This window comes from Phyllobates terribilis, unplaced genomic scaffold (genome assembly GCF_046119375.1).
Source record: "Phyllobates terribilis strain yellow unplaced genomic scaffold, ASM4611937v1 Scaffold_11__3_contigs__length_659146591, whole genome shotgun sequence".
NCBI classification, from domain to species: Eukaryota; Metazoa; Chordata; class Amphibia; order Anura; family Dendrobatidae; genus Phyllobates; species Phyllobates terribilis.
The window spans coordinates 437343323-437360105 of record NW_027362771.1 but is presented as its reverse complement, the minus strand read 5'-3'; the positions used below and the strand labels follow the sequence as shown (position 1 = coordinate 437360105).

At 43.4% G+C, this 16783-nt stretch overlaps 1 protein-coding gene across 2 annotated transcripts in view; it reads left to right on the top strand.

Moving 5' to 3' along the window:
- The window catches only part of ARNT2 (aryl hydrocarbon receptor nuclear translocator 2), a 121049-nt gene that overhangs the window by 33191 nt on the left and 71075 nt on the right, over positions 1-16783 (top strand). For both annotated transcript variants that reach the window (XM_073653234.1, XM_073653235.1), the window contains one exon: positions 7759-7806. In XM_073653234.1, the coding sequence (XP_073509335.1) occupies positions 7759-7806 (48 nt within the window). The remainder of the gene's footprint in view (positions 1-7758; positions 7807-16783) is intronic.

Here is a 16783-nt window from a genome sequence, read left to right as displayed (position 1 = left end):
ACACAGCGTAATATAACTGTTGCAATGGAAAACTGAAGCAGTTGCCTAGTGTGAGCTTTCAGATTTTAGCTCTCATTTTTCCAGTACAGGATATAAAAATTAAAGAAATCAATAGTTTGGCTGTGATGAGCATCTTTGAAAGTCTGTAAACATCTCCCCCTTTTGTGTCACATTTCTACCACTTCTAAGATCTTGCAATAGAAAGAAAGGAAAAGCGCGCTGTGTGAAGGACCGAGTGGAACAGTTGAAATGAGGACAGCTAAAGGGCCACTCACCTACTGGAGTTGTGCACCCCTGCACAGCCCCGGTGACTGCCAGAAGGTGGAAGGATGGTGGCTCTCGCCACGCGATGCGGACCGGTGTGCACACCACATGCTGCGGACCGCTGCTTCCGGGTCGCGGACCACGTGACTTGAGGCTGAGTGCGCGTCACCGCAGGTCCTTTGGAGTTAGAGAGGGCGGCTCCGGTACCGCAGGTCCACAAGTGGTTAGGTGGGAAGTTGTGGGGATGATTGGCAAGTGGTTAGCCGCTGCTCCTGCCGCAAACCCTCTAGGAGGGAATAAAAATGGTAAAATATGAAGGAAACAAAAGCGGTCTATGGAGCGCTGGATTGATCACTGGGAAACAGAATTGGGGCTAAAAACCATTTAATAAGCCCTATCCACAACGCGTTTCGACTCCAAACGACTCCATTCTCTTTTCATCCCCCAGACTCATTGGCGATTTTATCCTTTGTTCCCCTTCTCCATTATCATTTTTATTATTATTGTCATATCTGTAATGCGCCATAATATATATTTCATTTTTGTGTTTTTAATGCTAATATTGTATTTTTCAATATTTTTTATCAATATGTATTGCTATATTCCACGACTTATCTATTTCGTTTTTAATTCTGAACTCATGTGATTGTTGTCCATGTGCTCATATTATGAGTATATGCACACTGGCACATGAAGGGTTCTTTGTAACCCATGATTAACCAATTAGCCTGTGAACCAATCATTGTGAAACTTTGCCCATAAATTTTTTTCTTGTGTTCATATCTTTGTACCACCTGATGAAGATAGTTTGGGTATCGAAACGCGTTGTGGATAGGGCTTATTAAATGGTTTTTAGCCCCAATTCTGTTTCCCAGTGATCAATCCAGCGCTCCATAGACCGCTTTTGTTTCCTTCATATTTTATCACTTCTAAGATCTTGGCTTGCTGCCAGTGAATGCATCGTTTGCCTCCAGTCTGAGCGCTGCATGTACACCACAAATTGATAGACGTGACGGCATAATCCATTGTCACCTGTTTGTTTGTCTGGTTAGTATCCCAGGAAAATGTGGGACCAGCTGCAGCGATTGCCTGGAGTTACAGGCCAGAGACCCACTGCAAGCATCTAATTTCATTTTTTGACATCACTACCTGGACAGCAGTTAATGTTATATTCTGGTGCTGCTTGTCATTCATTTACACCTACCGATCAAGGCTGTTCAGCAATTGCCAATCGGCCACATACAAGACGATCGGCGGTCACTGTTTAGACAGTCTGACCAGAAATCTGCTTGTTCAGTGCACATAGGATATCATGGTTATCGGCACACAGGACAGTGCTGCTGATGACCATGATTTTAATGCTGACTTGAGTGATCCAATCACTCCATGAATAAGCATTGTGCTCCTGTGTCTCTTGATTGCCAGCATGCAATGCATGTACGCTGATAATAGACGAAAAAGCGCGCTAACGAATGCTCATTCCCAACTATCTGCTCTACTAAATGGGCCTTTAATTGGCTCACCACAAGATTGTCGCATAGTCTGGTGCATGAGAGTCCATACAGTAAGCAGAACGAGAGCGCTGTGTAACCACTTTAGAAATAAGAAGATTACAAACAATAGCAATACCGAGAGCATACAAGGGCTATGGTATACCGAGAGGATACAAGGGCTATAGTATACCAAGAGGATACAGGAGCTATGGTACACCGAGAGCATACAAGGGCTATGGTATATCGAGAGGATACAAGGGCTATAGTATACCAAGAGGATACAGGGGCTATGGTACACCGAGAGGATACAAGGGCTATGGTATACCGAGAGGATACAAGGGCTATAGTATACCGAGAGCATACAAGGGCTATGGTATACCGAGAGTATACAAGGGCTATGGTATACCGAGAGGATACAAGGGCTATAGTATACCGAGAGTATACAAGGGCTATGGTATACCGAGAGGATACAAGGGCTATAGTATACCGAGAGTATACAAGGGCTATGGTATACCGAGAGGATACAAGGGCTATAGTATACCGAGAGGATACAAGGGCTATAGTATACCGAGAGTATACAAGGGCTATGGTATACCGAGAGGATACAAGGGCTATAGTATACCGAGAGGATACAAGGGCTATGGTATACCGAGAGTATACAAGGGCTATAGTATACCGAGAGTATACAAGGGCTATAGTATACCGAGAGGATACAAGGGCTATGGTATAGCGAGAGTATACAAGGGCTATGGTATACCGAGAGTATACAAGGGCTATAGTATACCGAGAGGATACAAGGGCTATGGTATACCGAGAGCATACAAGGGCTATGGTGGTATACCGAGAGGATACAAGGGCTATGGTATACCAAGAGGATACAAGGGCTATGGTATACCGAGAGCATACAAGGGCTATGGTATACCGAGAGGATACAAGGGCTATAGTATACCGAGAGGATACAAGGGCTATGGTATAGCGAGAGTATACAAGGGCTATGGTATACCGAGAGGATACAAGGGCTATGGTATACCAAGAGGATACAAGGGCTATGGTATACCGAGAGCATACAAGGGCTATGGTGGTATACCGAGAGGATACAAGGGCTATGGTATACCAAGAGCATACAAGGGCTATGGTGGTATACCGAGAGGATACAAGGGCTATGGTATACCAAGAGGATACAAGGGCTATGGTATACCGAGAGCATACAAGGGCTATGGTGGTATACCGAGAGGATACAAGGGCTATGGTATACCGAGAGCATACAAGGGCTATGGTATACCGAGAGGATACAAGGGCTATAGTATACCGAGAGGATACAGGGGCTATGGTACACCGAGAGCATACAAGGGCTATGGTATACCGAGAGTATACAAGGGCTATAGTATACCGAGAGCATACAAGGGCTATGGTATACCGAGAGCATACAAGGGCTATGGTATACCGAGAGCATACAAGGGCTATGGTATACCGAGAGCATACAAGGGCTATGGTATACCGAGAGGATACAAGGGCTATGGTATACCGAGAGGATACAAGGGCTATGGTATACCGAGAGCATACAAGGGCTATGGTATACCGAGAGGATACAAGGGCTATGGTATACCGAGAGCATACAAGGGCTATGGTATACCGAGAGCATACAAGGGCTATGGTATACCGAGAGGATACAAGGGCTATGGTATACCGAGAGGATACAAGGGCTATGGTATACCGAGAGGATACAAGGGCTATGGTATACCGAGAGGATACAAGGGCTATGGTATACCGAGAGCATACAAGGGCTATGGTATACCGAGAGCATACAAGGGCTATGGTATACCGAGAGCATACAAGGGCTATGGTATACCGAGAGGATACAAGGGCTATGGTATACCGAGAGGATACAAGGGCTATGGTATACCGAGAGGATACAAGGGCTATAGTATACCGAGAGTATACAAGGGCTATGATATACCGAGAGTATACAAGGGCTATGGTATAGCGAGAGTATACAAGGGCTATGGTATACCGAGAGCATACAAGGGCTATGGTATACCGAGAGGATACAAGGGCTATGGTATACCGAGAGTATACAATGGCTATGGTATACCGAGAGGATACAAGGGCTATGGTATACCGAGAGTATACAATGGCTATGGTATACCGAGAGTATACAAGGGCTATGGTATACCGAGAGGATACAAGGGCTATGGTATACCGAGAGGATACAAGGGCTATGGTATAGCGAGAGTATACAAGGGCTATGGTATACCGAGAGGATACAAGGGCTATGGTATACCGAGAGGATACAAGGGCTATGGTATACCGAGAGGATACAAGGGCTATGGTATACCGAGAGGATACAAGGGCTATGGTATACCGAGAGGATACAAGGGCTATGGTATACCGAGAGTATACAAGGGCTATGGTATACCGAGCGTATACAAGGGCTATGGTATACCGAGAGTATACAAGGGCTATGGTATACCGAGAGGATACAAGGGCTATGGTATACCGAGAGGATACAAGGGCTATGGTATACCGAGAGTATACAAGGGCTATGGTATACCGAGAGTATACAAGGGCTATGGTATAACGAGAGGATACAAGGGCTATGGTATAGCGAGAGTATACAAGGGCTATGGTATAGCGAGAGTATACAAGGGCTATGGTATAGCGAGAGTATACAAGGGCTATGGTATACCGAGAGGATACAAGGGCTATGGTATACCGAGAGTATACAAGGGCTATGGTATACCGAGAGGATACAAGGGCTATGGTATACCGAGAGGATACAAGGGCTATGGTATAGCGAGAGTATACAAGGGCTATGGTATAGCGAGAGTATACAAGGGCTATGGTATACCGAGAGTATACAAGGGCTATGGTATACCGAGAGGATACAAGGGCTATGGTATACCGAGAGGATACAAGGGCTGTGGTATACCGAGAGGATACAAGGGCTATGGTATACCGAGAGGATACAAGGGCTATTGTATACCGAGAGGATACAAGGGCTATGGTATACCGAGAGTATACAAGGGCTATGGTATACCGAGAGTATACAAGGGCTATGGTATACCGAGAGTATACAAGGGCTATGGTATACCGAGAGGATACAAGGGCTATGGTATACCGAGAGGATACAAGGGCTATGGTATACCGAGAGGATACAAGGGCTATTGTATACCGAGAGGATACAAGGGCTATGGTATACCGAGAGGATACAAGGGCTATTGTATACCGAGAGGATACAAGGGCTATGGTATACCGAGAGCATACAAGGGCTATGGTATACCGAGAGGATACAAGGGCTATGGTATACTGAGAGCATACAAGGGCTATGGTATACCGAGAGCATACAAGGGCTATGGTATACCGAGAGGATACAAGGGCTATGGTATACCGAGAGGATACAAGGGCTATGGTATACCGAGAGGATACAAGGGCTATGGTATACCGAGAGGATACAAGGGCTATGGTATACCGAGAGGATACAAGGGCTATGGTATACCGAGAGTATACAGGGGCTATGGTATAGCGAGAGTATACAAGGGCTATGGTATAGCGAGAGTATACAAGGGCTATGGTATAGCGAGAGTATACAAGGGCTATGGTATACTGAGAGTATACAAGGGCTATGGTATATCGAGAGTATACAAGGGCTATGGTATACCAAGAGGATACAAGGGCTATGGTATACCGAGAGGATACAAGGGCTATGGTATACCGAGAGGATACAAGGGCTATGGTATACCGAGAGTATACAAGGGCTATGGTATACCGAGAGTATACAAGGGCTATGGTATACCGAGAGGATACAAGGGCTATGGTATACCGAGAGGATACAAGGGCTATGGTATACCGAGAGGATACAAGGGCTATGGTATACCGAGAGTATACAAGGGCTATGGTATAGCGAGAGTATACAAGGGCTATGGTATAGCGAGAGTATGCAAGGGCTATGGTATACCGAGAGTATACAGGGGCTATGGTATAGCGAGAGTATACAAGGGCTATGGTATACCGAGAGTATACAAGGGCTATGGTATAGCGAGAGTATACAAGGGCTATGGTATAGCGAGAGGATACAAGGGCTATGGTATACCGAGAGTATACAAGGGCTATGGTATAGCGAGAGTATACAAGGGCTATGGTATACCGAGAGGATACAAGGGCTATGGTATACCGAGAGTGTACAAGGGCTATGGTATAGCGAGAGTATACAAGGGCTATGGTATACCGAGAGGATACAAGGGCTATGGTATACCGAGAGTATACAGGGGCTATGGTATAGCGAGAGTATACAAGGGCTATGGTATACCGAGAGTATACAGGGGCTATGGTATAGCGAGAGTATACAAGGGCTATGGTATAGCGAGAGTATACAAGGGCTATGGTATAGCGAGAGTATACAAGGGCTATGGTATACCGAGAGTATACAAGGGCTATGGTATACCGAGAGTATACAAGGGCTATGGTATAGCGAGAGGATACAAGGGCTATGGTATACCGAGAGGATACAAGGGCTATGGTATACCGAGAGGATACAAGGGCTATAGTGTACCGAGAGGATACAAGGGCTATGGTATACCGAGAGTATACAAGGGCTATGGTACACCGAGAGTATATGAGGCTATGGCATACTGCAGAGCCTGATTCCAGACTAGTTTATCAGAAGCAGGAGCATATTTGTGTCTTACAATGAGGGAGGATCATCCTGGGACTTCACAGAGGAACAGAACGTCGCCTGGCCAGTGGTGGCTGAGGAGGATGTGAGCTGTCAGACACTTTCTACCTTTGAAAGATTCATCTGGGAATGGTGATGTCTCCTCCTTTCCGTGTGAGTGAAGAATCATCCGGTTATCAGTGGGAAGAGAGGCGTGTGTGTGTATAGAGCTGGCCTATGCCTCACATCTCCTCTGCGTTTCCTGTTTCCTGGCCAAGACGGTGGGAAAAGTTATACCTCGCGAAGACATGGCCTTCTCTGCACTTACATTTCTTCTCAATATGCTAAAAAGTCCCATGTCAGATAAATGGGAACATGATTTGATCTGGCAGTAGCAGGTCTACATTTGGACATATGTATATATGAGTGTGGTCCTTAAAATAATAAAGATATGCCACCCTCCCCCACCCTTCCTTCACTGCTGGATGCATTATCAGGACCTTCATTGTGGTCTGAGTTGAATGTCTTTTCCGGGGTAGTTTATAGATTGCTTCTCTCTAGGGGCCCCCGCTGATCAGCAGATGAATGGGCAGTGCCACACTACACAGCAGAGCACATCTGTACAATTGTGGTTGTGCTTGGCGCGATGCATCCCCTCAACCTCATTCACCTGAGTTAGGCCCAGCCACACTTACTGTATATGGAGGTCACTGTGCCGATACTGCAGTGAAGGGCCGTCCTCTGTTCTGCTGATTTACCATTATTGTCTTACTGGAAAGCACGGTGGGCCCGAGTCCTCATTTGTGCTTTTATTTAGTCACTTTTTTTTGTCTTGTGGTATTTGTAGATGTTTTTTGGCCCTTGTGGGCCATGAATTTGTGCAAAGTCAAAAATGGTTTTTATTTTGTGTTTTTTCTTTTTGGCGCCTTTTCAGAACAAAAGTCAAAAAAAGGCTCTGGTGTTTTTTTTTTTGTGGACACTCAGCTTGCAAAATAAAACACGGACATGTGAATAGCTCTATAAACTAGGACACGGATGTGAAAGCCGGATGTCTGAATAAGGCTTAGGTCGCTCTCACCCCTCTGACACGCACGGTCCGAGCACAGAGAGTTATGTCCGGACCGGCCACGGTCCCGTTCACCTGAACTCAGTAGCCACATATGTGCTGTGGAATTCAGGTCAGGAGAAGCATGGTCGGTTTGGAGTATTCGTGCCGTGAACGTCCCCTGTGTATAGGGGAGATGGAAAGATGGATGGCGGTGAATTTATTGTTTGGCACACAGTCATCTAAGGTGTAAGGGCTGTAGAATGGTAAGAAGTGAACCAAGGCCTGTTCCTTATCTTTTGTAGGATGGAGTTTGATGATGAAGATGGGGAAGGGCCCAGTAAATTTTCCAGGTTGGTGAATACTCCCTACTTGCTGCCTTGTTTCCTCTTCATACTTTCATTATTAATGCTTTATTTTAATGTTTCTCCTTTGCTTTCTATAGGTATGATTACAAGTGATGGCCGCACAGTAGTAAGGTAGGAGATTGCTGGTAATGTGTGTGGACCACAGTTGTGTAATGTTCTCCAGGGGTGCTAAACAGGACTACTTACACTGATTACAGACCACTATGGCGTCTGGTGCATTATATTGCCCATAGACACAGATGTAGTCACAGGTTTATATTCTTTGTGCTTCTTTGTAAAGGTTTAACCATTAACTATTAGGTTGTATATGCTGAGCATCCATCCCGAATATCAGAAAAAGTATCCAAATGACATAAAAGTATAGTCAGCTGGTCATTTATACTCTAGCCCTTAACTGTCCAATCTGTCCCACTAATGATATAATGGGGTTTTCTTTCATCATTCTAAGAACCTATTAGTGCACTGAACTCTGACTCAAGAACAATCTGTCACCAGGTTTTTGCCATCTACTCTGAGAGCAGCATAATGTTGAGACTGAGACCCTGATTCCAGCAATGTGTCACTTACAGGGCTGCTTGCTATAGTTCTGATAAAATCACTGTTTTATCAGCAGGAGATTATCACTAGAGGACTAGTAAACCTGCTGCCAAATAGTCCTCCATATTCATGAGTTCTACATAACCATGTCCACCACCACTGATTGGCAGCTTTCTGCCTATGCACAGAAAAACCTTCCAATCAGGGCTGTGGGCGGTGAGTAATACAGAGCTCAGCATTCAGAGAACTGGGAGGTCTGCAGCAGATAAAACAGTGATTTTATCAAAACTGCAGCAAGAAGCTCAGCATGTGACCCATCACTGGCAGGGTCTCTGTACATCAAGCTGTTCTCATATGGGATGGCGGAAACCTGGTGCCAGATTCCCTTTAAGCACCATGTAATATATTCTATCCTTCATAGCTATTAGGTGTCATTTATGTGATTTTGATGATTGGAGTCCTACCCCTGTATTTCAAATAGGTACTTTGCTGCAGTTGTATTTAACTACTATTGTGCAAACAGAAGAAAAAACTGTTCAGGTAACCAAGTATTTAATCAATTAAAGTTGCAAAGAAGTATGTGAACCTTGAGTTCCCGTCTGTCATGGGGTCTCTAATGGAATGTGATGATGACCCAGTAGACGGTTTGGGGGTTGCTGGTGCGATCTGTCTTGCAGGAGTTGGATTCCTGTCATCATTCATTGCTTGGCATCTCTCCCTGCTTCCTAGTGTCCATGTCCTGCCCTGCATTCCACTGTCAGGGAAGCATGTACCATACCATGTTATAAAGGTCTTTACACAGGGGGTAATCCACAGCAGGAGCGTTCTGCACAAATGACACCTCCCTAAATGAGAAGCTCACTCATAAGTATGCACAGTGCGTATTGCTATATCCTTACTGCACATACATTTAATGACACCATGGGTCCAGCTATGTGACATTATTCCGCATAGTGTCTATCATTAACATTGAGGATCTCAGCTGACAGTAATTCCCATTATTTCACTATTTAGTGACTTGATGTATTGGAATGTGCATTATCTTACGTGGCGAATCTGCCGTAAATGTAAGCTCATCCTTTCACAAGCTTGAATTCCAGATACTCTTAGTCCAGATTGAAATGGTCATAAAGCTATTCTATACAGGAGCCATATTTATTAAGATCTGTCTTGTGGTGACTACACAAGGACCACATGGTCATTTGCACTTCATAGACTCGAGGCTGTCCTTATGTTGTGGCTGTAATACAGATCCAAATTCAGCGACTGAAAGCCAGACTGTGTCCAGTTTCCTTTAACTGGTCAAAATCACCTTGATATTCAGTTGTGAGCTATATCAGTGGTTTATAGTTAATATCGCCCTTATTTAGGTGCCGAACATGGACTATCTGACGGAAGTCTGTCTTACAGTTCGTAATTCCAGAAGGAGAGAGAGAGAATTTTACCACACCAAAGTTCGGGACCCCATTCTATGGGGTCGTGTACAGTTCTGGTACCCGAACCGAACTTTGGACTAATGTTCGGTCGAACCTGACAACCCGAACTTCTACGGGTCCGCTCATCCCTACTCATGAAATGACAATTCTGGAACACCTTTCCTTATAACTCTGCATGGTGGTGTTACTCCGTTACTCCTCAAAGAAATTTTTTAACAAATTGACGACTAGATGTTATTGTTCCCCTTGCCAAAGGGGTGTGTCCCTTCGCAGTCTGACACTGTTAGGGTATGGTCACACGTTCAGTATTTGGTCAGTATTTTACCTCAGTATTTGTAAGCCAGAACCAGGAGTGGGTGATAAATACAGAAGTGGTGACGTGTTTCTATTATACTTTTCCTCTGATTGTTCCACTCCTGGTTTTGGCTTACATACACTGATGTAAAATACTGATCAAATACTGATAGTGTGACCCTGGCCTTAGCATTGATTGGACAGTGTGAGACTATGTATGGACACAGCTCCAACTTGTAACACCCATTGTCAATTTATTTGTACATTTCTAGTCAGAATAAATTAGGGATGGCTGAATACACAGTTATACACCCCATAATCATTGTGTTATGGGGAATGTAATTCATTAGTAAACTTACACGGTGACCGCTCCCACATATATCACATTTGCTCCTTCCATATCACAAAAAAATACAGGATTAAACTTTCAGCTGTTAGTCTAATCACATTAAACATTAGTTTTTCTTCATCTTCGCTTTGTTTTTTTTCATATGTAGTTAAAAATCTAATCACATGCCACCCACTGCAATCACACAAAATGAATGAATGAAGAACAAAATGAAGCTGTCACTGTCAGAAGAGCAGCAGTGATTGCCTGGTACATACACGCAAGGCAAATCAACGATGAACAATGCAAATAGGCTGCATCCTTGTAGAAAAGTGATCAATCATACATAAACTAATATGCTAAGATTGAGTTGTAACACGCAAATTTATTTCCTTCAACTTATCACTACTACAACTGAAAATGCAAAGTCAATTTAAACAGATTCTGACAGTAAAAGATGAAGCACTCCGTACACATCGGACGAGTGCTCTCCGATGTTTTATCAGATAGTACTCGGACCAATGTTTTCCAGTGCGACAGTGGTGATTACCATTTTTTTAGGATAGAATTTGTCAGTGAAAATAAAAAGCAGCATGCTGCAATTTCACAGTCAAATCGGAAGACTCTCACCCATTCAAGTGTATGCGTCCGTGGAAAACATCACATTGCACTTGGATGACATCTGAGTGCAGTCCAATTTCCACGGACTGACACAATGGAGAAGATGGAGAAATTTTGTGCTGTATCTTCTCCTCACAGTGTGCTCCGATTCTCTCGGAGTTTGATCAGAGTGACAGTAGTATAATCGACCTGACTCTCTCGGATGAGAGAATCTATGGTTGCGCGACCCTGGCCTTACTCAAAGGTAGGTATCGCCAGTTATCATTTAGTTTACAACTATTTGGTAAATGGACATTAGGGGCTGTTCACATCATGATCTCAGCTTGAAAACCACAGAAGAGGTGTTCAGATATGCCCCATTGGCGAGCCCATATACTCTAAGGCTGAGTTCCCATGATGAGTTTTTGACTGTGTCAAAAACGCAGCATCTTACAATTCCAGAAAAGTGGATGGGATTATTAGAAACCTCATACCCACGGTGCTTTTTCTTTCTTTTTACTCAGCGTAAGCTGACCCGCAGTGCATGTTTGAAATCTGCAACATGACAAACTCTCCTTTACGGGTATGCTGAGGTTTTTTTGGTTTTTTTTAATTGTAAATTTTTATTGAAGAATTTTCATATTTCACAAAATTGAAAGTTTAAAAAGGCGAATATACTAATAGATAACAAGATTTCAATGAAAACAGATAAACCCAAATACATAATAGATGTGCATTAGATTATGATATCCAGAAATTCTAATTTATTAACAATCTGAGAAGAGAAGACATACAAAACTTAGAATAGACCGAGGAGGGAAAGGATAAATATAGGTATTAGGAGGTAGAAATGAGGAGAGGAATGAGTAAGTCAAAAGAGACAATTCTCAAATATTCAGGGGTATCCAGAAAGTATGCGTACGCTGAGTTTTAAGTGCAGATTTTTCCCATAGTATTGCATTAAATGCAGAAAATCCTCAGGAAAAAAAAAACGCATGTAATTCACGCTGTGTCAAAAAAAGTTTTGTCAAAACCAAATACCAGGAAATGTGAAAAAAGCAGCTTTATTTAAAGCATGACATACCAGAAAAGAGACAAAACCGCAGTGTCAAAAGCATAAGAAAAATGCAATGAAAAAGCAATGAAAAAACGGCAAGTTACCTTAATGACATAATATGAAACAAAAGCTCACAAAATGCTCATCGTGGGAACGTTGTCTAATCGTCAAACATAGTTCAGGCAATCATTATGCCGGGCACACGTTTCTTTGAAGTATACAAAAGTGACGCATAAAACCTTTTCTATACTTCTAGAAAAACATAAATAACATAAAGACAGTGAAACAGAACATGGCTGAAGTGCGTTAGACCATTAGGCGGTGTAGCCCCACTGGGCAGTACTTTTCAGTACCTTTTTAATGGCTTTCAAACATTCTCATTTGGTAGATGCCGAGATCGTGATATAAACAGTAAAGGGCTGCTGTCATCTCTCAGGACGTGTTTGTTTTAGTAGATATTTGTATTCCTCATGAAATAAAAATTCTGGATAATCTTTATTGAGAGCTCTGTGTTCTGTCATTCCTCCTGGAAATGGACATTATCATTCCCCTAGTTAATAGTATCAGATTGGTGCGGACTCACTGTATCAGCACTGAGTGAATGTTGACAGATTGTGCAGGAAACACATCCCATTGATATAGAAATACAGGAACAGCACGACACGGTAGGGCTGAGCTCCCACCATGAGCTTTTGGGGAGTATTTGCTGTTGCAGATTTTCTGCAGCATTTCTTCACCTATTTTTTGCGATTTTGACAATGCAGTTTTTGCCTCTTTTTGGTATGTCCTATTTAAAAAAAGCTGCTTTGTTTTTGAATACTTCTTGGTATTTGGCTTTGACAAAATGTTATTGATAAGTCATGTACAGATTAAATGCCTTGTTAGTGCGTTTCCGCAGGAGAAATGCATTAAATACGCATATGCTTTTTGTACCTGAGGATTTTTAGAATCTAATGCAAGTCTATGTGGAAACTTCGCACGTAAAACTCGGTGTACCAGCAAGACAAATTAACATGTTCCAGATTTGAAACACGCACCACAGGTCAGTTTATTCTGATAAAAAAGCACCGCAGGCATGAGATTTCTGTACATCCCATCCACTTTGTTACAACTGTATTTTCGCTGAGTTTTTGGCGCAGTGAAATTGTGCAACGTCAAAAACTTATCTTGGAAACTTAACCTAAGGCCACGTGCACACGTTTAGTGTTTGGTCAATATATTACATCAGTATTTGTAAGCCAAAACCAGGAGAAGAACAATCAGAGGAAAAGTATAATAGGAACACGTCACCACTTCTGCATTTTTCTGGCTTTCAAATACTGAAGTAAAATACTCACCAAATACTGAACGTGTGCACATGGCCTAGTAGTTAAAGGGAACCTGTCTCCAGAAAAAACGCTATTATCTTGCAGATATGGGGTTAATCTGTAGGTCAATAGTGTTATTAACCGCCTGGTGTTCTGGTTTTAGTCATAGGGGCTGTGCTGGCTCTGGTTCAGTCACTGGTGGCTGTAACTGCACCCCTGACCCTGACTGACAGCCGGTCCCAATGCTGAGCTGCAGTCAGTCAGGGCCGGGGGTCCTCTCTATACTCAGAGCAGTGACTGAACCAGAGCCGCCCCCGTGACTGAAACCGAAACGCTGCGGGGAAAATAAAGTTAATTTTCTCCCCGCAGTGTTCGGCCAATTGCGGGCGCCGGGCAGGTTAGTAACTCTATTAACCCCATATCTGCAGGTTCAGAGCGTTTTTTCTGGTGACAGGTTCCCTTTAAGATGCTCCAGGACTGTTATTTCATGATGAGTAGAAGCATTTGCTAAAAATGACATCTCAGGTTAGCCAATGGGTTCTCTTTAGAGTAGAAATAAAAAAAATGACCACTAAACATGTAGTTTTTCTCCATTTTCTGTTTTATTCTATTCTTGCCTACATATCACTGTGAGTTCTCTCTAAAGACAGCACTACATGGCAGCCATTGCAGCCCCTATGGTGGTTGTCACCTTTCTGAAGGATACATTTACCTGGCTGTTTATTGATGTTGCCTTCGCTCCTTTACTGTTGCAATGGTTTGTACTGGAGCCATAAAGTCGCTGACAACCACCATCAGAGACATATTGATAGCTAAGGTTGTCACCTGTAAGAACACAGAGGGAAGAATCAGGTATAACTATAAATGGCTGTACAGAGTTGGGGATGCTGGAGGTAAGAAAGCTGAAGGACTTTCCATTTCAGGTCCCGATGTTCTGCTATAACTTTACCGTAATATATGGATTCTCTTGACTCATCAGTGAGGTAAAGCGGTTGTCCTAGGTGAGACATTTATGGGATATCCATAGGACGTGCCATAACATTGCGGCCTAACCTATGAATGTCCCATAAATACCTCTCGTGAGACATCAACTTTCACATTTTTTGTAAATGAATGTTAGTTTCTCATGTCTTCATTGTTTGTGATCTGTTTTACAGGTAAGTTATATTATATTGTGCAGAACCAATATACTGCTGGGTCATGTAAGCCAGTACTCGAGGCTATGAATAAAGACCAGTGCAAATAAGTGAGGTGGTGTTGCCCACAGCAACCAGTGAAAATTCATTGGCATTTTGGAAACCTGAGTTTGCAAAATGTAAGCATTTGGTTGCTATGGACAGCACCGCTCTTTCTATGACCCACTGGTACTTATACATGGCTATCACGTGTCATGACATAAGACATAACTGAGAAATGGTACACATCAAGAAAGTCGCCAGTGTTTTTTCAGCTGACAAGCCAAAACCTGTTCATCCTGACCTAACACTAAATGAGAAATTAAAAATGGCTCCCTGCGATTATTTCAGCAAACTGCTCCTAAATGTAGCAGTGATTGCACAGATGCTGCTTTCAGCCATCAAGGCCCATCGTTTCTTCCCTGGAAACAGAAGGATGAGAATGTAGTGAATATTCTCAGCACAGGGATTGGGCTTTATAGGGATTTTCTTGTTTTATGTAAATTGAGCTTAGTCCTTTTGTATAACAAAAAGTAATGCAATTTCCTAATGTGTTTCTGTAACAGTCCCTGGCTTGCTGTTAGTGAATGGGAATATCTCTGCGCACATTCAGAGGCGCTATCATTGCCCTGACACCGGCGCCCAGCTTGATGCAAGGAAGAGCTTTAGTACATGTAGGGTATGTTCACATGGAGTCAATTTGAAGGGTGGAAAATCCAACAAGTTTTTCAAGAGAACTCCTCTTCTGGACATACTGATTTTTTTTGTTTGTTTTGAGCGTCTTTTTCTTTAATTTCAGTGGCTTTGATGAAGTTTTTGGAGCGTTTTTTTCCCACATGTTTTTTTGCAGCGTTTTGGCTTGACAGTGTCAAGTTGGTGTGGATTTCACAAGGAATCCACCTCATACAAGTGGCACGTAGTTTTTTTTTCCCACGGTGAGGTTATCAGAACCTCGTAGGTTAAAATCTCTCAAAACTTGTCGGGTGAACAGCTAAGAGGATTTTCAATTGCAATGAAAATGAATAGGAAGAGTTTTCACAGTTTTTTAAGCAGTTTTGGGTGGAGATTTAGGATCAGATCTGCTTAAAGGGGCTGTCCAGTACTTTAGATTACCCTCCCCCCGCCCCCCAGTGTATCGCCCCGGGGCCCTTAAGGATTTTTGTAATTACCTTACGTTGAAGATACTGCCTGTGAGCGGCGCTATCACTGGCCGCTCACAGGCATCACATGACCCCCGGCTCTGACATCCGCTGACATCATGACAAGTGCTGGCAGCAGCCGGGGGTCTCTGTCTTCTGCGTTCCATGGTGGATGTCAGGCTATGGGGAGGGTTACCCCACCGCATCACACCCAGCATCCACCGTGCACTCTGCCTCTCCACTTGCTGTGGATGCTGGGTGTGACGCGGGGGGGACCCCAGAGCTGAGTCACGCATCACTTATCGTGGCGTCAGCGCGGGGTCATGTGATACCTGTGAGCGGCCAAGGATAGCGCCGCTCATAGGCAGTATCTGCTATGTAAGCTAATTACAAATCCTTAAGGGCCCCGGGGGGATACATTGGGGTACTCTAAAGTACTGGACAACTTCTTTAAGGGTATGTGCACATAATCAAGAATTGCTTGCAGAAATTTCTGCAGCGTTTCTGCAAGGTTCTGCACCTATTGGCAGCAAAAACGTGGAGGAAATTCTGCTAGTTTTTGATGCTTTTTTTTGCATTTTTGCCTGCGGATTTGCCGTGCGTTTTTTCCAATGCATTGTATAGGAAAAAACGCAGGCAAAAAGAATGGACATGCTGCTTCTTTTCACGTACATGAAATTCTGTAAGGAAAATTCCTGATCATGTGCACAGATCTTGCAAATTCTCATAGAAAATGCTTGCAAGGTTTACAATGCTTTTTTGGGGCCAATTCTGCCCTGATTTACCGCATCAAAACGCATAAAAAACGCACCGTGTGCACATAGCCTAAGATGCCAGCGGAGCTACCAAGGTTTTCCTAGGCAAACCATTTTCAGAAAAAAGTCTGTGTTCTTTTCTTTGTGGCATCTCCACCGCCCGCGTCTTTTCCCTATGCTTCCACTATAAAGAGTCGGCATTCTTTTTTTTAAAGCGGCTTCGCTGGCAGTCTTCCCGTTCTTTTTTTGGCATCTCCAGAAATCTGCCTGAAAAAGACATACCCTTTAAGAGCTATGCCCAAGGGGAAGTAGCACTTTAGGACCGGTTTTCAAC